Here is a 14,785-nt window from a genome sequence, read left to right as displayed (position 1 = left end):
GTGCACTGGAAATTAAGTCCCATTATTTCTGGAGTTGTCACAAATGTGACAATTTGATTAAACTACTAAACTGCACAATTTTATCTACCTGACCCAAATTAGAAGAAAGTAACTTTGTTATAACCATATTGTTTTTAATCTATGGCAAAAACAAATATGAGTTCCTAACTTATAAACTCTTAAATTGAACTACCCCTTTCTAAAATTCCCATTGACATACAAACAGACATGACACCGAGACACAAATATCATGGGCTGGAAACGTAAAAAAAGTCAAAATAGCCAGTCCAGATCACAGATATTGATAGGTTATTTTCCCTCAGTTTTCTCCTGACAATTCTTTGCTAATGATGCATGGTTGTGGATACACCAATTGTCTGCCTTCATTTACTAGTTGAGGATTCATCTTTTCATTGCCTCTGAATGCGTTTTTTTTCTTTTTCCTTTCAACAAGCAAATTTGTAGAGAGCAGATCAGAGGAAGATGGTGAGCAAGAACAGCTACTAGGAGATTTTCTGTTATTTCTCCACACAGGAGAGAGAGAAGTAGAATTAGGTGTTTTATCTTTGTAGGCTAGAATCATCTCCTGTATTGTCCACACACAACTTTCCCAGGAAAAAATGAAGACGTTTTTAGTATACTGAACTCTCGTGAACTAATGCCACTGGTTCTGATTGAAACACACACACACGCACACACACACACACTCTCTCTCTCTCTCTCTCTCTCTCTCTCTCTCTCACACACACACACACACACACACACACACACATTCTCTCTCTTTCCTGTTAAATAAGGCAACGCTGTAGATACACCTCACAATGAGCTCCAGTAACTAATTTTTAAAACTGCAGACATCTTTTTCCATGGTTTCCTTGATTTAAAGCAGTATCTATTCCCATTATTTTGTCAATAGTCCAAAAATAAAGAAAACATACACGTATGGTCTTTAGAACTAAAGTCAATGGGTGTCAATGCTGTATCTAACATGTAGCTTTCAGGGAAATACATTATTTAGCAAATTAGAGATCACCACATTAAACAAAGAAACATTTTTCAAATTGAGGAATTTTCATCACTTTTGATTCTTTGTGCACCTTGTGATTTTGTAGCTTCCCTGATGACCTTGAGAAGTTCTTTCATTTCTTTGTCCATTTCATCATAATCCAGTTCTCTAGATTCCACTTTTGGAGCCTGGAAGAAGGAAGGATCCGTGCCCAAGTATGAGCACTGCAAATGGCCACCATCACTTAAAGTCACCACTACTCCCTTCAAGTCCCTGCACAGGAAACAGTTTAAAACATTTACAGATTTAATGCTGACTGATTTTTTAAAAATCACTTTTATTTCTTTCCATTTCTGTAAAATATTCACTTTGACAAAAATAATAAAAATGCAACTACTCAAATGGAAAACAACTGCAGAATTCTGGGGTGTAAAGGGACTTAGGTGTTCTGGTGCATGAGTCACAAAAGTTAGTACGTGGTTACAGCATATCACCAGCATATTATTACAAAAGGAATTGAACATAGAAGTAAGGATATTAAGCTTCAGTTATAAGAGTAGTAGTAAGACCACATCTCAAAAACTGTGTAGTTTTGGTCTCCTTATTTAAGATATTATGTCAATGCATTGAAGGTGATTCAGAGAAGATTTACTAGACTGATACTTGGAATGAACGGATTATCGTATGAGGATAACTTGGTCAGGGCAGGCTGGTTTCTACAGGGGTTAAGGAGAGTGAGGAGTAACTCGATTGAAATGTATAGGGTCCTGAATGATCTTGACAAGGTGGATATGGAAAGGATGTTTCTTCTGCAGGTTATCCAGAACCAGGGGCACTGTTTTAAAATTAGGCATTGCCTTTCAGGGTAGAGATCAGAAATGTTTTTAACTCAGAGGGTTGCAAGACTTTGGAATTCTACTTCTGAAAGTAGTGATAGTGATGGTGGTGGTGTTGTTGTCGGTGGAGATGGGGTGGAAGGGAGCGGTTTGGTTTATCATTGAATATTTTTATGACAGAGATGGATAGATTCTTGTCCCAGAGGGAAAAAAAAACTGCAATAAATCAACAATACTGAGAAATAAATACTGGTGCTCCATTTTTGTTACAAAACAAGTCAGACCAGCAGTGTCATTCACATATTCTGCTTGTTTTTCTTTCTGCATCAGCAGGGGAGTCAAGGGTCATTGGGATAAGATGGGAGTATAAAATTCAAAACACAAACAAATCAGCCACAAACTTACTGAATGGCAGAGAAGGATCGAGAGACTGAAAAGGCTACTTTGGTTCCTCTTTCATAAGCTTGTATTTGTCAGTGTTGTTGTTACACTAATGTTCAAAACTGAAGGTATATACAACTTTGTAAATGACAAATTTCTTTTTTGCCATAATTTTTTTTTAACACTGCAAGCTCAACATCAAGAATCAGGACCTAGGCACTGTAGAGTAAATACCTTTTAAAATTAAGCTATCAAATTGTCCTTACTTTGAGCCCCAGGTTGCTTTAAACTCTTCCAGCCCTGTGACTAGGCTTCAGAAGAGATTGAGCATTGATTCTGCAAGATTCTGATCCATTAATGGATCAATCAAGCAGCTGCAATCCATGGGCTTCCCCTCTTATTTGCTGCTCAACTGTTACGGCATTTAAAGAAAGCATGCACCTCACATTATGGACAGGGACCTGGAGACGCTGGCAGATAGTGTGATGCAGAGGATGGACATCCTTTTCCCAGTTAACTTCCACTAAAAGCCATGCAACCAGACCACGGTAGCCTGGATCCAGAGAGCAGCCTCAGTCAGTGTTGTGTCCTGGTTGAAGCAGGATGCCCAGCAGTGCAGAAACAAGATCTATGATCTTCTGCGCAACACAAGAGCCAGCACCACCATCTTCTCATAAAGACAGGGCCAGCATTCGATCTAACTTTGCCTCTGCATTTACACAAGGCACATGGACAACAGATCTCACTTTTGTACGTACATGTTCACTCAACAGCTCTCGCCACCTTATTCTCCCAAACTGCTAAACCTTCCCGGCCTCAATGACCAATCAACCTAGTAAGCGTCATTGTGCTCTGTTGTGGTGCATTGCTATTTCCTTGCCACAAGTGCGAATTTATTCTTAATCTGCACAGTCTTTTAACCTTCTTAGACAACTAATTCCCTGTCTTTTCTTACATAGGCGCTAGCAGCACCCAGTGAAACTCTGCCCCAAAAAGACCAGTACCAGAAACCCAAATTCAATCTTCACCTCTGAGGAGGAATTTACTGAACTATCTGAGGATGCATCAGCAAGTTTTACCTGTACCTGGAGACTTTCACTCCATGTAGATTAGATGCAGGAGCACAACCACTGATATGCCTCTACAACTGTTCAAAGAGGAATCACACCAGGTTTCTGGTATCCATAGGAATGAGGGAGACCAGAAACCTGTTCAAACTCAGCCAGATGATCCCATGGTCATAGCCATCAATACTTTTGTCAAAATGTAGGCACAGCAGCAGCAAGCAGACTTATCAGAATCAGTTGGTAAATGGGTTCAAAGGATGGAGGAATCTACCAAAGTTATCAGTGCAGTGCTGGCTCCACCATGCATCCAGATAGCTGTATCCATGATCAGGTTAGCAACTGCCATGGAGACCCATGTCCAGCGTACTCAATGTCTGCCAAATATGTGTACAGAATAACGCTTTTGTCGCTCTAGCCACAGATGCCCAGCATGAATCGCAAAGTGAGAGGGATATGGGGGACCTCTTCCACTCAGGGAAACACAGTAGTGTCAGCAGGAACCCCTTTAGGATCCCCAAAAGATTCTCATAAGCAAACTCCAAAGATGCCTGGCCCTTCCGCTCCAACCCCATCCCAAAGCGTACAGACATACAAACCACTGCATCTGGGCAGAACACTTTCTCAGCAGGCCTGGGTTATTTAGGCCCAAAGGCAGCTGGGAAAGACTGCCCAACTTTTCCAGGCCAACAGGAACAACAGCAGAACAGGCTTCCTCCACTCCAGCTGCTGAAGCTGGGACTGCACTTAGAAACAGTAGGAGTCAAATGAAGAAAGAAAACTTAACTGAGGGCACATTGATGGCATGGGTGACATCTTTGTGGATTAATTTTCACTTTTGTAAATCTATATTCACCTGCACTTTGTGCTATGCTGTAGTTTTCTCTGTTGCATCTGGTTAATTCATGTCCTGCGAGAAATGAGCAATCTCTGCAGATATCCCAAAGATGAAAGAAGTGCATTCACCAAACATTACTCATCCCTCAAAAGCTACCAACTCCTTGACTGCAGATTATCTCAGATATCTACCAATCGTGCCATTTTCCAAACAATCAGCATACTTTCCATGCAGTGCAAACTGTCTTTCCCTTTGAGGTTTGGTATTCTTGTGATTCTGTCCCAATAAGAGCAAGATAAAAAGTTTTTGAAAGCACATCTTATTTTTCAGCAATCCTCGAGTTCTGTATTACCAAGCCACTACTTACATAATTATTTCTATTGCAAATATTCTTTCAAACTGGCAAGCTGCTGTGAGAACAAAAAAAAAGCAAAGCTACCTTGGCTCACAAGAGGTTAGAAAAACTTCTGTTGTATCGAATTTCACTTTATCATCACTCTCAACTTAGGAGGTCGGAGGCTAAAAGGATTGTGCATCAAGAGAAGTGAAAGTGTAGATACAGTCTGATAAAACTAAAAGAAAGCCAACAGACTTCAAACAACTTTGGATCTCTTAGTCCAACTCCCGACACAATGATAAAAGATTTTTCTGTGTGTTGTTATCACCAAAAATTTCTAAGGAAAGGTCATCTACAATGGCATCAGTTCTATTGGGCATCCCTGTAACAAAAATAACCACAGCATAGTCGATGCAATATAAAACTGATTCAATATACTGATAGATGTTAAGCAATACCGATACATTTTTAAAGAGAAATGAGTAAATTTGATACTGTACACAACAACTATATGATATAAGAATAGCCTCTTCGATGTAGATCTGCTTCAGCAAAAGCTTGCACAGGATGCTTGTAAACTATTTGACAGAAACTATAGACATGGGGCAACTCATTTAAACACTGTTGACAGATTGTCTCTTTAATGTGGGACCAATATTATAAGTAAAGTAAGTAATGAAGTAGAAAGGAGTCAACTCATGTGTGACACACAACAATGCAAAGAAAACCTATTAGTCCAAGCTCCTGTAATTTTGATTACCAGACATCTCTTTGCAGACAATTACATTTATTTACATGTATTAAGGACTTAATCAACAGCAAAGCATCTGTAATTTATGAAAAGCCAGTCATATTCGTATTGCTAAGCAGAGAGTCATAGAATCATACAGCATGGAAACAGAACCTTTGGTCCAACTAGTCCACGCTGACTATGTTCCCAAACTAAACTAGTCCCATTTGCCTGCATTTGGTCCATATCCCTCCAAAACTTTCCTATTTGTGTACTTATCCAAATGTGTTTTCAATGTTGCAACTGTGCCTACATCTACCACTCCTCTGGCAGTTCCTTCCGCACACAAACCACTCTCTGTGTAAAAAATGTTACCCCTCAGGTCCTTTTTAAGTCTTCTTTCCCTCAACTTAAAAATATTCTCCCTAGTTTTGAACTCCCCCATCCTAGGGAAAAGACCCTTACTATCTACCTTATCTATGCCTCTCACGATTTTATAAACCTCTCTTATAATCGCCTCTCAACCTCCTACACTCCAGTGAAAAAACTCTCAGCCTATCCAGCTTATATTGATAACTCAAACCCTCCATTCCTAGTAAATCTTTTCTGAATCCTCTCCAATTTGATAATATCCTTCCTTTTGCAGGGCAACCAGAACTGCACACAGTACTCCAAAAGAGGCCTCACCAATGTCCTGTACAACCTCAACATTACATCCCAACTCCTATACTCATAGGTCTGAGCATTGAAGGCAAGCATGCTAAATGCCTCCTTAACCGCTCTGTCTCCCTGTGAGGCAAATTTCAAAAAATTATGTACCCGAACCCCTAGGTCTCTCTGTTCTACAGAAGTACCCAGGGCCATGCTATTCATTTTATAAGTCCTGCCCTTGTTTATTTAATCAAATGCAATACCTCACATTTATCCAAATTAAACTCCATCTGCCACTCCTCAGCCCATTGACCCAGTTGATCAAGATCTCTTTGTAATCCTTGATAATCTTCTTCACTGTCACAATACCACCAACTTTAATGTAAGCTGCAAATTTACTAACCATGCCTCCTACACTCTCATCTAAATTGTTTCTAGAAATCAAATAATCCTGTCGATAAGTTCAACTGTGCAATTTACAATTCCCTAAAAAACACAACTACAGTACGTAATGCTTTCTAGCCACTTACCAAACAAAACCACAAATGAGAACATAGGAATAGGAAGAAAATAGAAAGCATTACTGAAAAATAGGTAATTATTTTGTGTCGGAGTTTAAAACTATCTTTGAGATTGGTCCCAATGAAAATAGGCATTATTTGCACTATCATGTCTGTGATGGAGTTTCATCCTTAAGAGAATCAAGCTTGTACTTGTTGCTCAAAAATAAACAGATGTTCCAAAATAAGCTGAGCCATTTTACATCAAGAATGGAGCCGTGGTGTTGTGCCTTCAACATCACAGAAGTAGAATCTAGTGTTATGTTGGGGGAAATACAATATGATATGCCGGATAAAAACCAGAAGAACTGTGGATGCTGTAAATCAGGAACAAAAACAAAGTTGCTGGAAAAGCTCAGCAGGTCTGGCAGCATCTGTGGAGGAGAAAACAGAGTTAACGTTTCGGGTCCGGTGACCCTTCCTCAGAACTGCCGGAATTTGCAGAGGGAGAAGATTTGCTTATTTTAATTTCTGTGCACATACCTTGTAGGCACAATAAGGATAGACTGACTAATCAGCAAGAAACTGAAGCAGGACATGTGTCTTCATAGATGGCTACTGAAATTGTAATTTGGAAATGGAAAACTAGAACCTTATGCCAATGATAATACTTCGGAAACATTTTACTTTCTGCGTGACGAGGTAATGTACAGGGTCAGCAGGGGAAAACGGCAAAGAATAGGAGTCAACTTCAACAATTCAATAATTAATTATCCCATTATTGTGAAAGACAGGAAGTCCTAATTATTTCTACTACTTTTTGAAAGACCTCAATCAGTAATTCAAAAAAAGTTATAAATGAATGCAAGTTATTGCATTTTCAAGATTAAAATCCTGTTAGATTTCTCTAATAAATCAAAGCAGCAAGTACGCATTTTATTTCAATCCTTCTTATATTTCTATTATGTTAGGAAAGAAGTTGGTATTTCAAGTTAATAACGAAGTCATTCATAGCACTTTTATGAAAGAACTGTGCATTATTCTATGAATGTAAGGATCCCAAGTATGAAATAATAAAATCTTTTAGACAGATGTCTATTAGAGATGATGCCATTTTGATTTCAACAGAGAATAAACATTTGATTTTCAAAATACTAGTCATTTTTGCCACACCTTACTTACATCCTGTGATCTGCACCATTTCAAAATAAACCAGGCAAGGTGTCTGCGCTATTATATTACACCATAACTGGGAAATAGATTATTAAATACATCCTGCTACATTGCAGTGACAGTGATAGATTTTTTTTAAACGTTGGGATACTCACTGGAAGTTTGCAACATGTACAGACACAGGAACATGAGGAAGCTGTGCAACCCATTTCAGAGTTACATCTTGGTATATCAGCAGTTTGTTATTGTGGTTCCCAATAAGAGTGTTTATTGTTCCTTCCAACACTACAAGGTAAACAACGGAAGAAATAAATTACTCATTTTCCTAACAAAACAAGCATCATACATAATATAGTATTCTCACATCTATGAGCAAATTTGTCTTTCCTGTTTTAACTCACTGGGGATCATAACAATTTACGTAACACTATACAGAGGTTACAATGTTTCAATTTGTTAAGCCAAAGCACTTCACAAAGTCAAGCTTGAACATATTTCCCAGCACCAGCAATGCCTGATGTGCATGCAAGTAAATATGACTGGATTTTATGGAAATGTTTTCATGTGATAAAGTTGGAGTAGCAATTGGAAAAAGCATCATATTGTTTTCAGATCTTGGCATGTCCAGTAAATTTCTCAGCAACTCTATGACTTGTTAACGTACTTTCCCAAGTTATGGTACACAGCTGACTAAACCTTCAGAAAATATTTGTCTTATCTGACGAGGATCAATTTACACTTTTTAAATTATACAACATAAAGATCAGAGCTGGTTTATGCAGAACATTTCCTCGATGCAGCTTACAATTAGAAAATTAGAGATGACAAAAGGCAAAAAGAATTGACTCAGGAATACACTGAAATTTCTTAATAAATAAAATTCAACGGGATATACATCAATCAGTTCAAAGGAGCTGAGAAAAATCAAGCCCAATGGCCCAGATATTCCAATTACCATCAGAATAAATACGATCAACAGTAAGCCTCTTTAAAGTTACCCACTTTCTTAACTGTAAATTTTCTGACCAAGATTCTGATTATACCTGTCCCACATACATCCATTAGAGGATATTGGGGAGAAATTCACTCAGCGCAGGTGTAGTATCACAGGCCAAAACACACTTCTTTTTCTTAAGCCACATGATGTCGTATTTCAGGAAAAAGTAATCCCAGTGACACCTTCAAGTAGCTGTGGAAAGCTAAGTGGCAAGGATAACTGAGAGGGTAGGCAGTCAGGTGGGTTGGTGGTGGGTAGTGTGCTAAATGAGTCTTGTAGAGTTGGGCTGCACTGGACTGGGTCCACCAGGTCAACCGGGACTGGGTTTGGTGGAGCAAGACAAAGTCCAGTGGAGGCATGTCAGATCCAGCAGGGTTGGGCTCAGCCCAGATCCAGCTACCAAGCTAGTCCAGGCCAAGTTAGGCTGGTGGGTGGGACTGTTAGGTCAGAGGGTGAGTGTGTGAGTTCAGGGTGTCAGGGCTAGGATGTGAAGAGGAGTCAGAGGTGACTTAGGGGTTAACTTAATAGTTACTCAGGAGTTCATCTATGTATTTAATCCTCTACCTTTTCCTGGGTTACTATTAAGTTCCGATGAGTCGGCACCTTCTGAATTTTCCAACTATAATAGACTATGATTGTTAAACAAATAAGCCTTAAGGCCTTGTATCTTAACACATGAAGCATTCACATTAAATTGAATGAATTAGCCATGTAAATAGATATAAATTCATCTGATATAGTTGGAATTATAGTTGGATATATTGGATACCTAGCTGCAGGGTGACTAGAATGGGGCCTGAAAGTCTAGGGGTATTCAGTTTTTAGCAAGGAAAGACATAAAGCAAAAGGAGGTGGGGTAGCATTGCTGGTTAAAGAGAAAATTAACAAAAGTGAGGAAGGATATTAGCTCTCGTTAAGTGGTATCTGTATGAATAAAGCTTAGAAATACCAAACAGAAGGCATTAAACAGGAAATTAGAGATGCAAGTAATAAAAGCACAATGGCAATTATGGACATCTTTAAACTGCAAATAGAGTGGGCAAATCAAATGATTTATAATACTGTAGAGGAGGAATTTCTGGAATGTGTGCACATTGGTTTTCTAGATCAATACACTTAAGAACCAGATAGACAGCATGCCATTCTAGACTGAGTATAATGTAATAAGAAAGGAATAACTGGAAGGTCTAGTTGTATGAGACCATGACAGAATTCTTCGTTAAGATGGGAAGTGACATATTGATTCTGAGACTGGGGTCCAGAACTTAAATAAAAGAAACAATTTTGGCATGAGGCACGAACTAGCTATGATAAATTGGGGAACATTACTTGAAGGATGACAGTGGATAGACTACTGTAAATGTTTAAAGAGCGCATAGAGGAACTGCAACAATTTTTCGTTTCCTGATGATACGGAGCTTTCAGGCCATCATGGTCACATGCCAACATTTCTGGCTCAGACCTGCTTATGTGTTTCATCTAAGTTCAACGCAAACTAAGGGACAAGACCTTATCTTCCACTTAGGCATCTAACAGCCTTCAAGACTCAATGTTGAGTTTAACAATTTCAGATCATGAATACCACATTCCTATTACCTACCCCACAACCCCAGGTTCTGTCATGAAATAGTTTGCTTTCAGTACAGCCAACCCATTTTCAACTACTCACAATCCCCATTATTACCCAACGAGCTTCTCTTCTTCCCTGGCCGACTAACAACAATCCCTTCGTCAACCTACCTTTTTATCTCTCTCAATTTGGGTTCCCTCTCCACCTAACCAATCACTCCTTCTCCCACCCCCCACAACCCCTGTCATCAGCATAAATACCACCTTTTCCGAGCTGCTTCCTGTTCTGAAGGGTCACAGGTCTCAAAGCATTAACTCTGTTTTTTTCACCACAGATGCTGCCAGCCCTGCAGAGTTTCTTAAGCAGTTTATGTTTTTGTTACAGATCTCCAGTAACTGCAGTTCTTTGATTTATAGTAATTGTTCATTGCTGACCTGCATGAAACTAAAAGGGGGAAGGAGACTCAACCATTATTAACAAGGGAAATTAGGAATAGTATTAGACCCAAGGAAAGGCATATAAATTGGCCAAAAAAGCAGCAGATCTAAGGATTGGGAGCAGTTTAAATTTCAGAAAAGAAGAACAAAGGGATTGATTGGGAGAAAACAGAGTACAAGAATAAGCTTGCATGAAAGCTTACATACAAACTGATTACAAAACGTCTACAAATATGTGAAGAGAAAAAGGTTAGTAATGACAGATGTAGGTCCCTTACAGTCAGAAACAGGAAAGTTATTAATGGGGAGCAAAGAGATGGCAGATGGAAATTTGATATAGATGATCTACAACCTCTGTTAAACTGCACACTGAACAGTTTCATGTCTGTAAACTTCATATGAACTGCACACAATATAAACATGAGGAAGGAAGGAAAGGCATAAAAACAAAGGAAAACTTAATTAAATATATTCTTGGGTTCTGACTTCACAAAGGAGGGCACAAATTAAGGTCTGAGTGAAAATTTGTAGCTCGGGTTGTGGATGCAGTTGTCTGTTAGCTCGCCGAACTGGTTGTTCTGTGGTATGCAGACATTTCATTACCCTGCTAGGCAACATCATCAGTGCGACTTCTAATCGAAGTGTTGGTGTTCTGTTTCGTTCCAGATTTATATGATTCTCTGGCATGATGGTCTTGTCGCTTCTGGTTCTGTTGTTTTAGCAGCGGTCTGTGTACAGGGTCTATTTCCGTGTGTTTGTTAATGGAGTCCCGTGTTAAGAACCAAACCAGAGGATCATATAAATCTGGAAGGAAACAGACCACCAACGCTTTGATTAGAGGTGGCTGTGATGATTTTGCCTAGAAGGGTAATGAAACGTCTGCACACCACAGAACATGCAGCTTGGTGAGCCAACAAACAACAGGAGGACACAAATAATGGTCCAATAATGTTAGAGAAGACAGAATCTAGTGAGACAGAGGAACCAAAGGAAATTAGCAGAGAAATGGTGTTTGGGAAATTGGTGCAATTAATGGCATATAAATACACAGGACCAGCTAATTTGCATTTCAGAGAGCTTACATAAGTGGCCCTTGAAATAATGGATGCATTGGCAGTCATCTTCCAAGGTTCTATAGACTCTGAGGTTCCTATAGATTGGATGGTAGCTAATGTAACCCCACTATCAAATGGCGAAGCAGGTTTGCAAGGGCTGAATAGCTTATTCCAGCTCCTACTTTCTATGTTTCTAGGTTTTGAGCAAGGGGTTTATGAGACAAGAACAAACTAAAGGTCTGAGATTGGATGAGAGAAGAAAAGATTGACTGAGCAAGTTAATCTTCCTGGGCCAATGAAAATGATGATGGGCTAAGGACACACACAAAGAAACAAAGAAACAAAGAAAGGATATGTCTAGAGAAAGTATGTTGCTAACTGAAAGGAAAAAGAGAAAACCTGAAATAAGCAAAGAAAGGAAAACAAAATTCAAAACAAAATAAAATTGTCAACAGAAATACATAAGACTAGACTGAAAGAAGGTACACATAAACCATTTTTTTCTCCTGGTAGGAGTGTTTAGAATCCTTGAAGTAATGAGAGAAGAGATAAAAGGTCAAGTGTTCCATCTCTTGCACTTGCAGAGTAAGTTGCTATGGGAAGGAGAACAGGTGTGGAGGGTGACTGAGGAGCAGAGCAAGGTATCTCAGAAGAAAAGGTGTCTTCAGAATTCTGAAAGTAGAGGGGCTGAGAAATGCATTTGGTGATGGCATCATGTTGGAAGTGGCAGAAATAGCAGAAAATAATCAGCAATGCTGTGGTCTAACCACTGCTCACAATTGGGGTTTTGTCTACATTGGAGAGAACAATTTTGTGGAATTCCTCTGTTCATTCTGGAAACATGACTTATATTTCTGGTAGCCTATCGTTTTCATTCTCCATCTTGCTTTTACACTGACATCTCTGTTCTTGGCCTACTATACTGTTCCAGTGAAGCTCAATGCAAACCTGAGGAACACCTCAGGTTTCAATTAGGCACTTCAAAGCCTTGTGGACTCAACATTCAGTTCAACACCCTCAAGCTGTAAAGTCTGCCCCATTGCTTTACATTTTCTTTGCACGTTATTTTCAAGTTTGTACATTCTTGCAGAAGCCCTCAATCCCATATTTTCCCATACGTTCTCTAAATTTGACTTAGTGATCTGCATCCTTGGTTAAATTGTGTATTGTTTCACGCCTGTAAACTTTATACGAATTGCACAAAATGTCAACATGAGGAAGGAAGGAAAGGCATAAAAGAAAATGAAAGTTTAAGCAATGACTGTCCAGTTTTGCAGGTCAAACTTATGCTAACTGCTTTTCTATCACTTGGAACCTCACACTTCAGCCACCTCCCTCCAATCCCAGACTTTAGGAGCAAGCAATAAAGTTAATAATTTAAAGTTAAATATTGAATGATTTTGCAAATTGTACCCATTTTCTCAAGCCTATATTTTTATTGTCAGTTGCAATTTTTTTCTGTAGGCTTTTACATGTTGATAACTTGCCTTGGTGAATCCAATCTATCATTGCTACATTACCTAAATGAAAGTACAATTTTGATCTGTTCAAAGAGACATAGAAACATATGAATATACAATTGTGTCGAACAATATAATCCTAAAAATATTTGATTCCTAAAATAGATTCAATTCAGCGAATACTTAGCCAACAACCTGAAGACACAGAGATAACAAGGTGTAGAGCTGGATGAACACAGCAGGCCAAGCAGCATCAGAGGAGCAGGAAGGCTGACGTTTCAGGCCTAGACCCTTCTTCATACACCATAATTAGAAGCAGCATTTAAGTTATGACAGAAACTAACAGATTACAGGCTTAATGAGTAGTGTGACTGAAATGAATACAAACTAAAAACAGGAGTACAGCATAAGCTTGCCAGAACTTTAGGAAATACCGCTCAAGACCACAAAGTAATTTCTGTGAATAGTAAATAATTGTGAGCTGTTGTTTAGCCTACTTGTGCCTTTACTTAGATCCCTGACTTGCTTTGAGTTTCAGTGTTGTTTGAAAACCAGGGTTTCAAAACTATTCCAAATTCATTTGGAATTTATCAAGTTTTATGTTTTTTCTCTTCTTCCTTCACCACGCAAATGTAATAATCAAAGTTCCATGACTTCCATTTCCAGAAGCTGTGCAGCTAGAGAAAAGTACATGTTCTTCACAGGTTTTGCCTGCTTGTTCCATCATGTTTCATTTTGGTCCATATCGACTAATGTTGCAGGATAAAGAAAGTTTTGTGGTGACAGTGCAAACAAATGATAATAAATATCTTAGGAACTGATGTGTGAAGCCAATATATTACAATTATGTATTTATAATAGGCTAATCAGCCCATCATGTCCAACATTCTCTCTAACCTGTGCAGTTGCAGGTATGCGGTAGGCTGATTCCAGAAGTCATTGCTACACACAGACCTCAGAGGTCTGCGCAGAAGAAAAAAATAGCAGGACACTGATAATGCCCATGTGGACTCTCTGCAAGAGCAACTCAGCCAGTCCCGCTCCTCCTCCCATTCTCTGTAGACCTGTTATTTCTTTTCTTCAGTTGCTTATCTAATAGGTTTGTACAGGAAGATGAAAATGAATTTGTGTTCAAACTATAAAAGATAAGGGCATTTCCCTTATATGTCACCATAGTATATTGATAAGTTAAAGAAGAATTTGGAATGAAACCACACTATACACAGTGGATTTAAGGATAAAATACCCTTGAACAGCATGCTTCAAACAAAGAAAGTTGACAGGTTGACGTTGTTTTGAAAAGTCAAGAGTAATTTTTTTCAACCTCGCAGCAAAAGGCAAGGCCTGCACTGAGCATCATTTCAGCTTTGCCACCATCTGGAAAACACAAGAAATCACTCACAGATGGTGAAGTAATTAAAGAAGCAATAACTGTGGCCACTGTCTCTTTATTCAAAGACTTTAAAAACAAAGAATGATAATGGCAATCCAGTGCATTTCAGTTGCAGCTTCCACAGTAGGAAGACAAGTGGTACTTTCGTTCAAAGATGTCTTTCAGCAAGTACTGCAGGATCTCAAGGACCGTGTATACTTCTCACTGCAGTTCAATTAACCCATCGACATGACCAACACAACCCAGCTGATTGTTTTGTGCAAAGAGATAATAAGGTGTAGAGCTGGATGAACACAGCAGGCCAAGCAGCATCAGAGGAGCAGGAAGGCTGACGTTTCGGGCCTAGACCCTTCTTCA

At 39.0% G+C, this 14,785-nt stretch overlaps 1 protein-coding gene across 1 annotated transcript in view; it reads right to left on the bottom strand.

The window, feature by feature from the left end:
* bbs9 (Bardet-Biedl syndrome 9) overlaps positions 1-14,785 on the bottom strand; it is a 492,952-nt gene that overhangs the window by 416,151 nt on the left and 62,016 nt on the right. The window contains exons 6-7 of the mRNA XM_048595604.1: positions 7,672-7,813; positions 1,098-1,279 (exon numbers count right to left, since the gene is read on the bottom strand). Coding sequence (XP_048451561.1) covers positions 1,098-1,279; positions 7,672-7,813 — 324 coding nt within the window. The remainder of the gene's footprint in view (positions 1-1,097; positions 1,280-7,671; positions 7,814-14,785) is intronic.

This window comes from Rhincodon typus, chromosome 4 (assembly GCF_021869965.1).
Source record: "Rhincodon typus isolate 14 chromosome 4, sRhiTyp1.1, whole genome shotgun sequence".
NCBI classification, from domain to species: Eukaryota; Metazoa; Chordata; class Chondrichthyes; order Orectolobiformes; family Rhincodontidae; genus Rhincodon; species Rhincodon typus.
Note: the sequence above shows the minus strand (reverse complement) of the source record. Positions and strands in the feature narration are given on the sequence as shown.